We start from the raw sequence: 15,424 nt of genomic DNA on the forward strand, positions 1-15,424 counted from the left end.
CCCTCCCTCCTTCCCTCCCTCCCTCTTTCCCTCTCTCTCCCTTTCCCCAAAAGGTCTTTGCTGACCTCAGCTTTAGCTCAGTGTTTCTTGAGAATGAGGAAGCACAGCAGCCTCAATCAATAGGATTAGAGATGCCTTCAGTGTGTAAGCCTTATTTCTTTTCTTATCTAATTTTTTTTTTTTTTGAGATGGAGTTTCACTCTAAGATTTTGCTCAGGCTGGAGTGCAGTGGCACCATCTTGGCTCACTGCAACCTCTGCCTCCCAGGTTCAAGCAACTGTCCTGCGTCAGCCTCCTGAGTAGCTGCAATTATAGGCGCCTGCTACCATGCCCGGCTAATTTTTTGTATTTTTAGTGGAGATGGGATTTAATCATATTGACCAGGCTGGTCTCAAACTCCTGACCTCAGTTGATCCGCCTGCCTAGGCCTGCCAAAGTGAAGGGATTATAGACATAAGCCACCATGCCTGGCCTTCCTTTCTAATACTAAAAGCAGATCTGATTTTTTTTTTTTTGAGATGGAGTCTCTGTTGCCCAGGCTGGCGCGACCTTGACTGCAACCTCTGCCTCCCAGGTTCAAGCGATTCTCCTGCCTCAGCCTCCTAAGTAGTTGGGATTGCCACCATGCAGCTAATTTTTGTATTTTTAGTAGAAACGGGTTTTCACCATGTTGGCAAGGCTGGTCTGGAACTCCTGACCTCAAGTGATTCACTCGCCTTGGCCTCCCAAAATTCTGGGATTACAGACGTGAGCCACTGTGCCTTGCTGCAGATCCAATTTTATAATTAGCTGGTGCCATATGGTTTTCTCTTTTGTCCTTTACTATATTCCCCATAGATGACTTTAAGGCAGAGCCCCAAATTTACCATTCTCATTAATGTCTTCCTTCTGTTCCTACTAAGCTGTGGGAACAAAAATAGCAGATAGCCTTTATTGACCTCATATTTGTCTTAAACATGTCCCTCCAGTGTTTGTAAAACTTCTAAGACATTACAGAATAGATAAATCTGGGTGGATGTATTGGCTCACACCTGTAATCTCAGCACTTTGGGAGGCCAAGGCCAGAGGATTGCTTGAGGCCAGGAGTTCAAGACCAGCCGGAGCAACAGAGCAAGACCTCGTCTCTACAAAAAAATTTAAGAAATAAGCAAAATGTAGTGGCATGTGCCTATAGTCCTGACTACTTGGGAGGCTGGCGTGGAAGGATCGCCTGAGCCCAGGAATTCCAGGCTACAATGAGCTATGATCATGCCACTGCTAGCCTTAGTGACAGAGCAAGACCCATTCTCTAAATCAATCAATCCATCCTTCAGTACATACCTTTACCCCCTTTGCAGAAGCTGGCATTATGTAAAGATGTATTGCAGTTGTTCTCTTGAAAATTTGTTTATGCATTGTTAAAATATGTTCTCCTCTTTTCTTAAATAGACACTGATGTTTTTGGTTAGAGATTGGAGTTTCCCTTATGAATACAGCTATGGACTACAAGGAGGAATGGCATTTTTGGATAAGCGTTTACAGGTCAGTGGGACTATAATCTTCTGAGGAATTATCTAAAAGTAGTGATGGTTTTCTCATTTACCTTTGGCTATTGTATTTAAAGCAGTTATTGAAAATGATATTGAATACATTAACTGTAGATGAATCTTAACAGAAGCTAATATTATTTATTCCTGATAAGATTAATGACCCTGTATGTACAATACACAGGGACTGTAGAAGAAAATTCTGGGCAGATGCCCAAGCTTTGATTATAATTTCCATTTTACATTTTAAACCAAGTTCTATATGTGCCTTTAGAAGTCACACTCAGAATTTTAGTTATTCTGATTCAGAAGTTTTACTTATTTTGGCATAGATATAAACAGCAAACAGGCCTAACCTGTTCTCCCAAACCAAAACACAGGAGTCTTTTGTCTGTCTCTGCTAATTGGTTAGATGCTCCTTCATCCCCACAAACTGTCCCTTGTTCTTCCTAAGTATTGTGCAATACTCCTTTTAAAGAAACTCTTCTGCACCTGTTTGTTAGCTGTAGGAGTCAAGCCATAGGTAATCAGATTTATGTGTTTATTGCTTCTTAAGGTTCTGAGTTTCCTCATTTGGCGACTGTGATCCCTCAGAGTTGAGAAGCCTTCCTTCCATTGTCCTTATACTAGTTGTCCCTAGTGAAGAAAACCAAATGATTTTTGTTTGGTAAATTGTTGGTCTTCATTGGTAGGTGAAGGAACATCAACATGAAGAAATTCAGAATGTTCGAAATCACATTCACTCATGTTTCTCGGATGTCACCTGCTTTCTCTTACCACATCCAGGACTCCAGGTGGCCACAAGCCCTGACTTTGATGGGAAATTAAAAGGTGTGTTATAGATGTTGTTATTTTAAACATGTGATTTGATCTTTGGAATTAAAAATAATGAATCACTTACAAATCAAGTGAATGCTTAAGAAAAATGGTGCGATCTCTTAGTGTAGTATTTAAAGTCTAGTTCAGATTTTACTCCTGACTTACTGCCACCATCAGAATTAGTTTACCTTGACTTCTGCATCTGAAATGGTGGTGTTAATATCCATTAGTAGTCTTTCTAAGAGACTCGTTATGGTTCTTGGTTTACAAGCGATACAAATGCTAAATAAAGGAAGACCAGACATTAGTCAGCTAATGTTAAGTAAAATTAACTTCCCAAGGGAAGGCAGCATGATGCATGGCAAAGCTATTATTTTCATCTTATTTGTGATTATGGCAAAACCTGACACTGGGTCATGTGCTAATGTCAGGAAGTGCTACCTAATTGGTAGGTGAGAGGAATTGTAGTTGGGACTCTTGGGCTCCATTATCTTATTTTTGTTCCTTTTTCATTAAGGCCTTGAGTCATTAAATGGCTGGCCCTTAATTTACACATATGTTAAACTGAGCGCTTGTTAATAAGCTTATCCAAATCCCTCGGATTCCTGGTAATGTTTGCAACACTATGCTAAGTACTTTGATGCTTATGCTCCCAGTAATTCCATGAAGTTGATGTCATTTCCTTATAGGTGAGGAAAATGGCAAAAAACAGTTAAGGAAAAGGAGGAAAGTTAAGTAACTTCTCAAAGTGCTCAGCTAGTAAGTGAGTAAGTGATGAGGCATAAACTTACATCCAAGTTCTTGTTGCTCCAAACCCATACTGGGCTAAAATGACGTTTCTTCTGTTATATGGAATAAATCATTCAGAGGATATATACTGTTCAGTTACTACAGGAACTTGCCTTTTGAAGTGAAAGGTTTTCATAGCCTCATATTGAATATAAAATGCACCATTTTCAACCTATTTGATCCAGTTGATCCAAGAAAATGAATGTTCAACTCAAGATTTTTATTCTAGCTGGTCTTAATATTGCAAAGAACCTGGCTAATGATACTTAACTTTTACCTTTTATTTGTCACTTCTCTGACGTTTTTACGTGGTTGGCAGCTCTCCTGAGGAGGAGACTTCCCTGGCCTGTTTCGTGGCAATTGAATCTAAGAGAATTGCTTTGGGAGATAAATCTGCTTGGCAAGCACTGGACCTGAAAAGCAGTTTCAAGGGAGTTTTCAGAGCTGAGTAGGGAGAGAAAGTTGTGTAGGTCTCTAGGTAATATATTGTTTAGGATCATAAGGCTCCATTATTAGTTGTACTTTTACCAACTTGAACTCAGATTTGTTCATCACTGATAGGGAAATCTGTCCAGTGGAATTCTTAAATGGAGGTGTTAGGAGAGGGTGAATTAGAGTGCCTCCCAGTGATTATCCAGTGTAAACACACACAAATGGCATTCTTCCATAGTTTCAAATTTTAACGTTCCAATGCATTGCTTTGAAGTTAATTTTAATTTTTATCATGTTATTCAGGAAGTAGGCAGTTTTTTTAAAGTTTGGTAACCTGGCTTTTGAAATGTCGTGTCACTTTTGGTTGTATTAATTTCCTGTGGCTACCTTTAACAAATTAACACAAACTAGGTGGCTTAAGACAACAGAAATTTATTCTCTCACAAGTCAGGGGGCCAGAAATCCAAAATTATGGTTGGTTCTAACAGGAGACTCTGAAAGGAGAACCTGTCCCACACTCTCTCCTAGCTTCTGGAAATTGCCAGCAGCCCTTGGCATTCCTTGACCTACTTTGTGTTGCCTCTAAACTCTTTGTTATCACATGACCACCTTCGTTGTGTGTTCTCTTCATGTCAGCACACCAGTCTTTGGATTTAGGGCCCACCTCAATCCAGTATGACCTCTTCTTAGCTAGTTACATTTGCAAGACTGTTTCCAAATAAGATTTTCTGAAATTCCAGGTGGACATGCATTTTGTTGGAGAGGGGGATGCTGTTCAACTCACTGTACATATATATATATATATATATATATATATATATATATATATAATGAATGGTTTAATCACTAAATATTAAGTGTGTCAAGTTTCATTTATATATTACATTTATAAGATAGGGAACAAATTCCGTATGAGCAATCTTTTATCTCATACTTAGGTACTATTTGGTTTCCTCATCAAGATAAAACTATAAAATGCACTTGTAAGGCCTAAATTTTCCTTTCTCACATGAAAAAGCAAGTCCAAAAAGAAGAAATACAAATGGTCATTATATGTTAATGAAAATCTGTGCAGCATCACAATAATCAAGAAAGCACAAAAACATTGGTAATAAATTATAGTCTTTATGGATTGTAATGTGGCAGTATCAGAATTCAGAATGTTCACGTCCTTTGATCCACTATCCCACTCCTGGGAGTTTATCCAAAAAACTGTTTAAATAAGTGTATAAAAATAGTTAGACTGGCTGGGCACAGTGGCTCATGCCTGTAATCCCAGCACTTTGGGAGGCTGAGGTGGCCAAATCACCTGAGGTTAACAGTTTGAGACCAGCCTGGCCAATATAGTGAAGTCCTGTCTCTAATAAACATACAAAAATTGGCTGGGTGTGGTGGTGGCCACCTGTAATCCCAGCTACTCAGGAGGCCGAGGCAGGAGAATCACCTGAACCTGGGAGGCAGAGGTTGTAGTGAACCAAGATTGGGCCATAGCACTCCAGCCTGGGTGTGAACGAAACTCTGTCTCAAAAAAAAATGTATACTATGTCGGCATTATTATCATAGAGTATAACTGGAGCCAACCCAAATGTATATTTATGAGGAGTTGTTTAGATTATGGTACACCTCAGCCTTGGCAACATACGGAGACTCCATCTCTAAAAAAAAAATACTAGCTGGACATGGTGGTGACCCCTGTGATCCCAGTTACTTGGAAGGCTGAGGTAGGATTGCTTGAGCCCAAGAGGTCAAGGCTGCAGTGAGCTGTGATTGCACCACTGCATTTTAGCCTGGGTGACAGAGTGAGACCCTGTCTTAAAAAAAAAAAAAATTTAAGGTACATTTGCCCAAAGGAATAAAATGCAGTAATTAAAAGGTTAAGGGTAGGACGTGGTGGCTAATGCCTGTAATCCCAGCACCATGTTGGGAGGCCGAGGCGGGCAGATCACAAGGTCAGGAGATTGAGACCATCCTGGACAACAGGGTGAAACCCTGTCTCTACTAAAATACAAAAAATTAGCTGAGCCTGGAGGTGTGTGCCTGTAGTCCCAGCTTCTTGGGAGGCTAAGGCAGGGGAATTGCTTGAAACTGGGAGGCAGAGGTTGCAGTGAGCCAAGATTGTGTCACTGCATTCCAGCCTGCATGACGGAGCAAGACTCCATCTCAAAAAAAAAAAAAAAAAAGGATAAGGTAGATAGATGAATCTAATTCGTGTCTTTATGTAGAAGGATGTCTGTGATATATTATTAAACACAGAAAGATTGTGGAGTAGCATATGTGGTATGCTTCTATTTATTAAAAAAAATAAGTACTTTTAAATTTTTATTTACTTATTTATTTTAGAGACAGGGCCTTGCTCTGTTGCCCAGGCTGGAGTGCAGTGGCATGATCATAGCTCACTGTAGCCTCTAACTCCCAGTCTCAAGTGATCCTTAGCCTCCCCGGTAGCTGGGACTACAGGCATGCACCACTATGCCTGGCTGATTTTTTTAATTGTTTTGTAGAGATAGGGTCTCCCTATGTTACCTGGGCTGGTCTTGAACTCCTGACCTCAAGTGATCCTCTCACCTCAGCTTCTCAAAGTGTTGAGATTACTGGCACAAGCTACCACACCTAGCCAGTACTTTTTTAAATGGAAAGATTTGAAAAATAAAAATTTGCTTTTTCGCCTCACTTAAAAAATATGTTAAAAACCTGCCCTCTGTTTATTTAAGGAACTACAGTTATGAGGATTGTTCATGAAGAATTCTTACTAGCTATGCAAAAGTTTATGTACATTTTAGATTTGGAGATGGATGTTTTATAATTTTAGGGAAGCTCTTAACCAAGATATTGAAGGGTTTTGAGTGAAGAGTAAATTGAATGCTAAATTGCAAATAGCAGGTGATTTGTATTTGGCAAGTGCTAGCTTGTGAACTACACACACTTTACTGTAGGAGACCTGTTAGAGCTGATATAGTTTTCAGAATTAAAAAAAAAAGGTAGACATTATATTTTCTCAGGTATATACCTGTACAGTTACATGGTTGAGATTTTGCAGTCCTGTTCCATGTGACTTGGAAAAGACATTAGCCTGAGGTTGTTAGGGCTAATCCATAAAAGGAACTTATGTAATTTTTGTAGAACATTTAAATTTCATAAGAACTACATTCTGAAACGATTTCTGCAAATGTTCCCCCAGATACTTTAGGAATTATTTTAGTGGTTTTATTTTTAAAGATTGACCACTTATTTAGAGGTAGATGCCTGCCAAACATGATCTTAGTTTTGATGTAACTGACGCTGAGCTGCTGCTTCTTGCAGTAATTATCTAGAATAGCTGCTGTTTTATTGTTTGTTTTGTTTTGTTTTTTTTTTTGATACAAAGTCTTGTCTTCACTCTATTGCCCCAGCTGGTGTGCAGTGGCATGATCTCAGCTCACTGCAACCTCTGTCTCTCGGGCTCAAGCAATTCTCGTGCCTCATCCTCCTGAGTAGCTGGAATTACAAAAGTGCACTACCATGCCTGGTTAATTTTTTATTTTTGGTGGAAATGGGGTTTTACCATGTTGGGCCAGGCTGGTCTTGAACTCCTGGCCTCAAGCAATCTGCCCACCTTGGCCTCCCAAGGTGCTGATATTACAAGTGTGAGCCACCATGCTAGGCCTAGAATAGCCTAGCATGCTTTTTGAGAATTTTTCATCAGACACAGGATGACTGTGTTGTCAGCATTAAGAAAATTGTCATCTTCCTATTTACTGCCACAGGGAGACCTAATACAGTAACTACTGAGTTGGTTAGTTATAAATTACACAGGAAGGTTTGTAGGGCACAGTCTCCTTTAACATCATTAGAGGTTGTTTCTGTTATGAGACAGTTCTTGTCTATTCTGGTTTTAAAACTATTATTTTGGTGTAGCCTTCATAGAAACATGAGTAGCATAGGGTCTGTACGGCTTGTTAAAGTGGCAAGTATAGCATCTGGATCCTGCTACTTCTTGTGTGAGGTATTTTTGAAACTAATCCATCCTTCAGTGTGGTGGAAATTGAAACCATACAAAAAGGTTTTTTGGATATATAATACATTCACATGTTTAGAATTTTAAAAAGGATTAAAAAATACTCAGTGAAAAGTCTTTTCCACTTTTGTAGGCTTTCAGAGTTTCTTTAGTATATGAAAGCAAATCCGAATGTGTACAGATGGCCTATTATGTACACTTTTATACTTTTTCACTACAAGGTTATAAAGTATTTTTCCCACTTTTTTCTTGAAATTTTAGAGTTTCATTTTTCATATTATAGTCAGGTTGGTGGAGCACTGAAGAGTTCTTACTTTGTTGTGGGCTCCTACCTGCTTTTTTTCATTGATAGTTGGGAACCCAAGAAGATGTTAGAAGATTATGTACATCAGCTTTTCTGTATTTTAATTCTCCCGTGTCTTTGTAGTTGGACCAGCTAGTAATTCTTACTTTGAGAAAAGAGCTCTGTTTAGCAGCTCTCCTGATCTCTCCATGGGAACCTTGTAGAAGCTGCAGAGAATCTGTCACCTTTCTTTAATTAGTGGTCTTTTCATTTTGGGGTGGTCCAGAGGGTCTCTGAGGAGATAATAGAAAATCAAGATAATGAGGCACAGGTACTTCTTCTTTTAACATTAAAAAAATTAACAAGCATAAATCAAATGGATGACCCATGATTTCTTAACGATTTAAAGGAGTAGTGTGAGGGCGTTGCCGAGGACTGAGACAACTTGAGAGGTTGAAAATTGACTTGTTGAAGACCTTGTTAATGAAATTATTTAAAAAGTGAAATTTCTTAAAAGGCTAAGGAGCAGACCGGATATCACAAAGGATATTCTGCATATAGTATTCTATTTTGAATTAGAGAAGACTTTATACTACCGTGGGGAAGGAGAAAAATGAAGGTACATTGGGACAGAGACCTATCAGCAACTTGGTCATAGCCAGAAAGTGTCAAAACATAGTCTGGAGGTTGGGCACAGCAGCTCACGCCTGTAATCTCAGCACTTTGGGAGGCCGAGGCGGGTGGATTACGCGGTCAAGAGATTGAGACCATCCTGGCCAACATGGTGAAACCACCCCATCTCTACTAAAAATACAAAAATCAGCCTGATGTGGTGATGTGTGCCTGTAGTCCCTGATACTTGGGAGGCCGGGGGCAGGAGAATCTCATGAACCTGGGAGGTGGAGGTTGCAGTGAGCCAAGATCATACCACTGCACTCCAGCCTGGCGACGGAGCAAGACTCAGTCTCAAAAACAAACAAAAAAAACAACAAAAACTCCACAAAACCAAAAAAAGCCCCATAGTCGGGGACCCCTTCACTCCCACTTTCTTTTTTTTTTTTTTTTTTGACACAGAGTTTCACTCTTTTTGCCCAAGCTGGAGTGCAATGGTGCGATCTCAGCTCACTGCAACCTCCACCTCCTGGGTTCATGCGATTCTCCTGCCTCAGCCTCCTGAGTAACTAGGATTACAGGCACCCACCACCACAACTGGCTAGTTTTTATATTTTTAGTGAAGACGGGGTTTCACCATGTTGGTGAGGCTGGTCTCAAACTCCTGACTTTAGGCGATCCATCTGCCTTGGCCTCCCAAAGTGCTGGGATTACAGGCCTGAGCCACCGCACCCAGCTGTTCTCCCACTTTCAATAACCAATGTTAAAAGAATTACACTGGGAAGATTGCATTGTGTGTTCACCTTGCTTGAATAAGGCTGTTTGGCTTATTTTTTCCTTCTCTGTGGTCCTGTGAACAGATATTGCTGGTGAATTCAAAGAACAGTTACAGGTACTGATACCGTATGTATTAAACCCATCTAAGTTAATGGAAAAGGAGATCAATGGCTCAAAGGTCACCTGTCGGGGACTATTGGAGTATTTTAAGGTAAATACGGGTTTTAATTATTAAAATGTTTGATTTTTGGTAAAGCTGATCTAACTTGTAAATCAACTTGAATTTAAATATTTTGAAACTTAAGAGAAAGTTTTCTGGGGGAGACAGTGAGAGGCATTTTCAGAGACCTCAGTGTCCTTTCAGGAGTGGGCCATTGGGTGGCAGTATCGGTCTAAGAACCAAATGGATGTTCTTTGCACTCTCTTAGAGGAGCAATTAACTGTGACTAAAGGAAGATTGTTCCTCAAGGAAGATGGTGTGGACAGGAGGTGGTTAGGAAGTTGCTGTGAGTAGGAGGAGACGGCACCTAGATGTGACACGACTGCCTCAAGGCGGATGGTCACTCTGCCCACAGGTAGTGGTGAGGCCAGCGTGCATGGGGAGCTGGATGGGAATCCTAGCCTCTGTAGGCTTGTGCTGCTTGAGAACATTTTTAGTTAACTAAAAATGCTAACATGCATTCAAAGGTGTGTGGTGTGTTTTTGCTAATTCCTGGTGGTTGTTCTAAGTCTTAAGGAAAATGCAGTTGTATGGTCACTTTCTAAAAATTAAATATGAGTAAGATATGACTGAGTAACATTTTTATAGCAGTTTTTATGTTTATATTTTAAGGCATATATTAAAATTTATCAAGGAGAAGATCTGCCTCACCCCAAGTCCATGCTTCAGGTAAACAATGATTTGACATCCTAAATGCTACTCTTTAATACTTGAGTTGACCTGTATACAATAAGCAGAGTTCTTTAAGAAAAGAATGCACTTTCTCTCCTTTTTCATTATGCTGAGGTCTGTTAATTTTTTTCAGCACATTTTGCAGTAGTGTGGCGACCTTCTTGTTCACTTGTTTGTATTCATGGTGGTACATTTAAAACAAAATGGCCTCTCCTCACTGGATGTGGTCTTTTCACCAAACACGCTTTGGGAAACAGTTTATTATACCTGGGTGAAACATACCCACTATGTTAGACAAGCAATTTCCTGTCATCTGTTGCTTATTTTTAATACTTATATTTTATTTATAAACATTAATATAATATTTAAGCCAGCTTCCGTGCCTGGCTATAATTTTTTTAATTAAAAAAAAAGTAGAGATGTGGTCTTGTTATGTTGCCCAGGCTGGTCTCAAACTTGGCTCAAATGATCTGCCCACCTCAGCCTCACAAAGTGCTAGGATTACAGGTGTGAGCCACTGTGCCCGACCTGTTGTCTACTTTAGTGGAACATGTCCTGACATATCTATTTACTATTCACTTATCAGCTTTTTATTAAATTATATTTTATTTATGAATATTAAATTATAAATATTTATAATTTATTTTTTAAGACAGAGCCTCACTCTTCCCCAGGCTGGAGTGCAGTGGCATGATCTCGGCTCACTGCAACCTTCACCTCCCGGGTTCAAGCAATTCTAGGGCCTCAGCCTCCAGAGTAGCTGGGATTATAGGTGTGCTCCATCATGCCTGCCTAATTTTTGTATTTTTAGTAGAGACAAGTTTAGCCATGTTGCCCAGGCTGGTCTCAAACTCCTGGGCTCAAGCAATCTACCATCTTGGCCTGCCAGAGTGCTGGGATTATAGGTGTGAGCTACCGTGCCTCGCTATAATTTTTTTAATTAAAAAAAAGTAGAGATGTGGTCTTGCTATGTTGCCCAGGCTGTTCTCAAACTTGGCTTAAGCGATCTGCCCACCTCAGCCTCCCAAAGTGCTAGGATTACAGGTGTGAGCCACTGTGCCCGACCTGTTGTCTACTTTAGTGGAACATGTCGTGACATATCTATTTACTATTCACTTCCCAGGTTTTTAATTTGTAACTAGAATGTCATTTGGTTAAAACATATAATTTTTGACTTCATACGCTGAACATAAGGGCATTTATTGCCAAATGTTGATTTCTTTTGTGGCAGAACATTTTCATAAAGGGAGCTAGAGCCTGGGATTGACATTGCAAATAATTTTTTCCTTTTTTTTTTTTTAATAGAGACAGGATCTAGCTGTGTTGAGCAGGCTGGTATTGAATTCCTCGGCTCAAGTGATCCTCTCGCTTCAGCCTCTCAAATTGCTGAGATTACAGACATGAGACTCCACACCCAGCTTTTTCTTCTTCTTTCTATTTTTGACTCACATCTGTTTCTTAAAGTTGAAGCAGTGGAGCCAGGTGCAGTGATTTATGCCCGTAATCCCAACACTTTCAGAGGCCGAGGTGGGCGGATTACTTGAGGCTGGGAGTTCAAGACCAGCTTGGGCAATATAGGGAGACTCTGTCTCTACAAAACAAAAACTTAAAAAGTTAGCCAAGTGTGGCACATACTGGCAGGAGAATGGCTTGCACTCAGGACGGGAAGGTTGCAGTGGGCTGAGATCACCACTGCACTCCAGCCTGGATGACAGAATGAGACTCTGTCTCAAAAAAATGAATAAAATTAAAAAACACAATTGAAGCAAAGGAAATAATATTTTCCTTGAATTTTGGAGATTTAATTTTTGCTAAAGATTCTTATGTGTAAGAATACATATTTTTATGTATGTGAACTTCTACCATATTTTTTTTGGCAGAAAATTTGGCAGAAAAAGTGTATTTTTTTTTTTTTTTTTTGAGACAGAGTCTCACTCTTTTGCCCAGGCTGGGGTGCAGTGACACGATCTTGACTCACTGTAACCTTCACCTCCTAGGTTGAGGCAATTCACATGCCTCAGCCTCCCAAGTAGCTGGGATTATAGGCATGTGCCACCATACCTGGCTAAGTTTTGTATTTTTAGTAGATATGGGGTTTCACCATGTTGGCCAGGCTGGTCTCAAATTCCTGACCTCAAGTGATCTGCCCGCCTTGGCCTCCCAAAGTGCTGGGATTACAGGTGTGGACCACCGTACCTGGCCAGAAAAGGTGTATTTTATTTCATCAGTTGAACTGTATGGAAATCTAAAATAATAGATGGTTAATAAAAAAGGAATAATGGGGAGTGGAGAAGAGTTTTGTATTAGATTATTTGTGGAAGAATGTTAAAAGAGGAAGGATTTATATTTCACATTTTCCTCTCTTAAAAGGCCACTGCTGAAGCCAACAACCTAGCAGCTGCAGCCTCTGCCAAGGACATTTATTATAACAACATGGAAGAGGTATGTAGGGCATATGCCTTATTCTGAAATGTCTATAACCTGGGCGTTGTTGCTGACTTCAAAAGCCCAACTTGATCCTACTTCAAGTGTCTTCAAGTGATGAGGCAACAAAGCTATACCGAGGTTGTCCTGGTAATGGGGGCCATCTAATTATTACCATTTCTTTTTTTGTTTAGTTTTGTTTTTGTTTTTTTGAGGCGGAGTCTCACTCTGTCACCCAGGTTGGAGTGCTGTGGTGCAATCTCGGCTGACTGCAACCTCCACCTCCCAGGTTCAAGCAATTTTCTCCTGCCTCAGCCTCCTGAATAGCTGGGATTACAGGTGCTTGCCACCACAGCCAGCTAATTTTTTTATATTTTTAGTAGAGACAGAGTTTCACCATGTTGGCCAGGCTGATTTCGAACTCCTGACCTCAAGTGATCCACCCGCCCTTGCCTCCCAAATTTGCTGGGATTACAGACTTGAGCCACTGTGCCCGTCCCAGTGTCACTGCCCTTTCCAATTAATATTATCATCCCGGTTATTTAAGTGTGCTTTTCAGAGTAAGTGAAACTAGTTTTTATTGGTCTTAGACATCTTTTAAAAGTTAATTTATTAATATCTTGTTAACATCTTAAAACATTCTATCACTTTTATTATCTTTTCATGTTTTATTTGGCACTTGTTTTTGAAGAGATCTTTTAACATATTGTGTCTTTGTTCTCTTTAGGTTTGTGGGGGAGAGAAACCTTATTTATCTCCAGATATTCTAGAGGAGAAGCACTGTGAATTCAAACAACTTGCTCTGGACCATTTTAAGAAGACCAAGAAGATGGGTGGGAAGGATTTCAGCTTTCGTTACCAGCAGGAGCTGGAGGAGGAAATCAAGGAATTATATGAGAATTTCTGCAAGCACAATGGTAGCAAGAACGTCTTCAGCACCTTCCGAACCCCTGCAGTGCTGTTCACGGGCATTGTGGCTTTGTATATAGCCTCAGGCCTCACTGGCTTCATAGGTCTTGGGGTTGTAGCCCAGCTGTTCAACTGTATGGTTGGACTGCTGTTAATAGCGCTCCTCACCTGGGGCTACATTAGGTATTCTGGTCAATATCGTGAGCTGGGCGGAGCTATTGATTTTGGTGCTGCATATGTGTTGGAGCAGGTAAGTGGTGCTGCTGGAGAGCCTGAGGGTTGATAATGGGCAGATATTTGTGCTTGTGTTGTAAAATACCTCGTTTAGAAGAATTTCATGGTGAAGACATGAGTAATGGCTACTCCCTAGGCCATTTTTTCCTGATAGACTTTATGTTTTATTATTCTTTTTGGATATTAATATTTGTTTTGTTTGTTTTTTGTTTTTGAGACAAAGTCTGTCTTTGTTGCCCAGGCTGGAGTGCAGTGGCACGATCTCAGCTCACTGCAGCCTCCCCCTCCTGGGTTCAAGTGATTCTACTTAGTCTCCCGAGTAGCTGGGATTACAGGTGCCCGCCACCACGCCCAGCTAATTTTTGTATATTTAGTAGAGACAGAGTTTCACCATGTTGACCAAGCTGGTCTTGAACTCCTGACCTCAGGTGATCCACCTGCCTCGGCCTCCCACAGTGCTGGGATTATAGGTGTGAGCCACTGCGCCCAGCCTATAAAATGTTTTTTTAGAGACGAGTTCTTGCCCTTTCACCCAAGCTGGTATCTTAGCTCACTGTAACTTAAAACTCCTGGGCTCAAGTGATCCTCCTGCCTCAGCCTCCCAAGCAGCTGGTGTTACAGGCGAGTGCCACCACCCCCAACTAACCCAGTAGCTCTTGGACATGGACATGGTTAATGTCCATGTCCAAGGTCTTTGAGATGATACATTTGTTTTCTGAGTAACATGAGCAGATGAGTTAGGTTAGCAGCTTGTGAAGCCACGGGAGCTGCCTATCCTACCCCAGTCACAGAGCACAGGTTCCCCTTACTCTCTTGGGCGTTAGCTGCTGCCACAGCCTCCCTGTCTGTATCCCTGCATTTTCATTCCACTGCTTTCTGTAACATGCTAATGATGGAGGTAGGTTTTTGAAAGTTTATCTCTAAGGACTTACTTTCTTGTTGCTGTGTTGTATTTTATTAACTTATATATTGAATAAATGGACTTTTGCAGGCGTCTTCTCATATTGGTAATTCCACTCAGGCTGCCGTGAGGGATGCAGTTGTTGGAAGACCACCTGTGGATAAAAAGTCTCAATAGCGTCTTAACATGAAGTTCAAACAAGGACACAACCAGCCCCTTCTGATTTCTGGGTTCCTCCCACGGCCACAGGTTCATATCCAGAGGAATGGCAAATCTGAGACCATCCAGGAAGAGCTAAAACATGGCACTGTAATAAATGAGCAGACCTCTCGTGTGGTTTTAAATTATTAAATGCCCTTCCATTTCTGTTGGAAGCATTTCTTTTCCTTGCTGTTATAGATGCAAGCCTGTGTCTATTTTCATATTACTCTGCTTTGTGCACTTTATGGGGGAGGAAGCTATAGGAAAAATAGAAATGAAGCTCTTAAGTTCTTTATGTGCCACTTAGTGCCTTTTAAGATTGATTCCATGGTTTGGCAGACACAATGGGGAGGGGATGGAGGATAACCTCATGAAAGATGCCATAGATGGCATTTTGGGGTGAAACTTGTCATTTCTTTTATAGTTTACTCTTTTGAGAAGGATTCCTTTTTTTTTTTTGAGGCAGAGTCTTGATCTGTTGCCAGGCTGGAGTGCAGTGGCGTGATCTTGGCTCACTGCAACCTCCACCTCCTGGGTCCAAGTGATTCTCCCGCCTCAGCCTCCCGAGTAGCTGGGACTGCAGGTGTGCGCCACCACACTCAGTTAATTTTTTTTGTATTTTTGGTAGAGA

At 40.7% G+C, this 15,424-nt stretch overlaps 1 protein-coding gene across 1 annotated transcript in view; it reads left to right on the forward strand.

The window, feature by feature from the left end:
* ATL3 (atlastin GTPase 3) overlaps positions 1–14,978 on the forward strand; it is a 51,440-nt gene extending 36,462 nt beyond the window's left edge. Inside the window, exons 7-13 of the mRNA XM_032283045.1 lie at positions 1,429–1,521; positions 2,219–2,357; positions 9,316–9,443; positions 10,065–10,121; positions 12,495–12,566; positions 13,276–13,707; positions 14,683–14,978. Of these exons, the coding sequence (XP_032138936.1) occupies positions 1,429–1,521; positions 2,219–2,357; positions 9,316–9,443; positions 10,065–10,121; positions 12,495–12,566; positions 13,276–13,707; positions 14,683–14,769 (1,008 nt within the window). The 3' untranslated portion in view covers positions 14,770–14,978. The remainder of the gene's footprint in view (positions 1–1,428; positions 1,522–2,218; positions 2,358–9,315; positions 9,444–10,064; positions 10,122–12,494; positions 12,567–13,275; positions 13,708–14,682) is intronic.
* The last annotated feature ends 446 nt before the right edge of the window (positions 14,979–15,424 follow it).

Source organism: Sapajus apella, unplaced genomic scaffold (assembly GCF_009761245.1).
Source record: "Sapajus apella isolate SASKATOON/1434 unplaced genomic scaffold, GSC_monkey_1.0 scaffold14, whole genome shotgun sequence".
Lineage (NCBI taxonomy): Eukaryota > Metazoa > Chordata > Mammalia > Primates > Cebidae > Sapajus > Sapajus apella.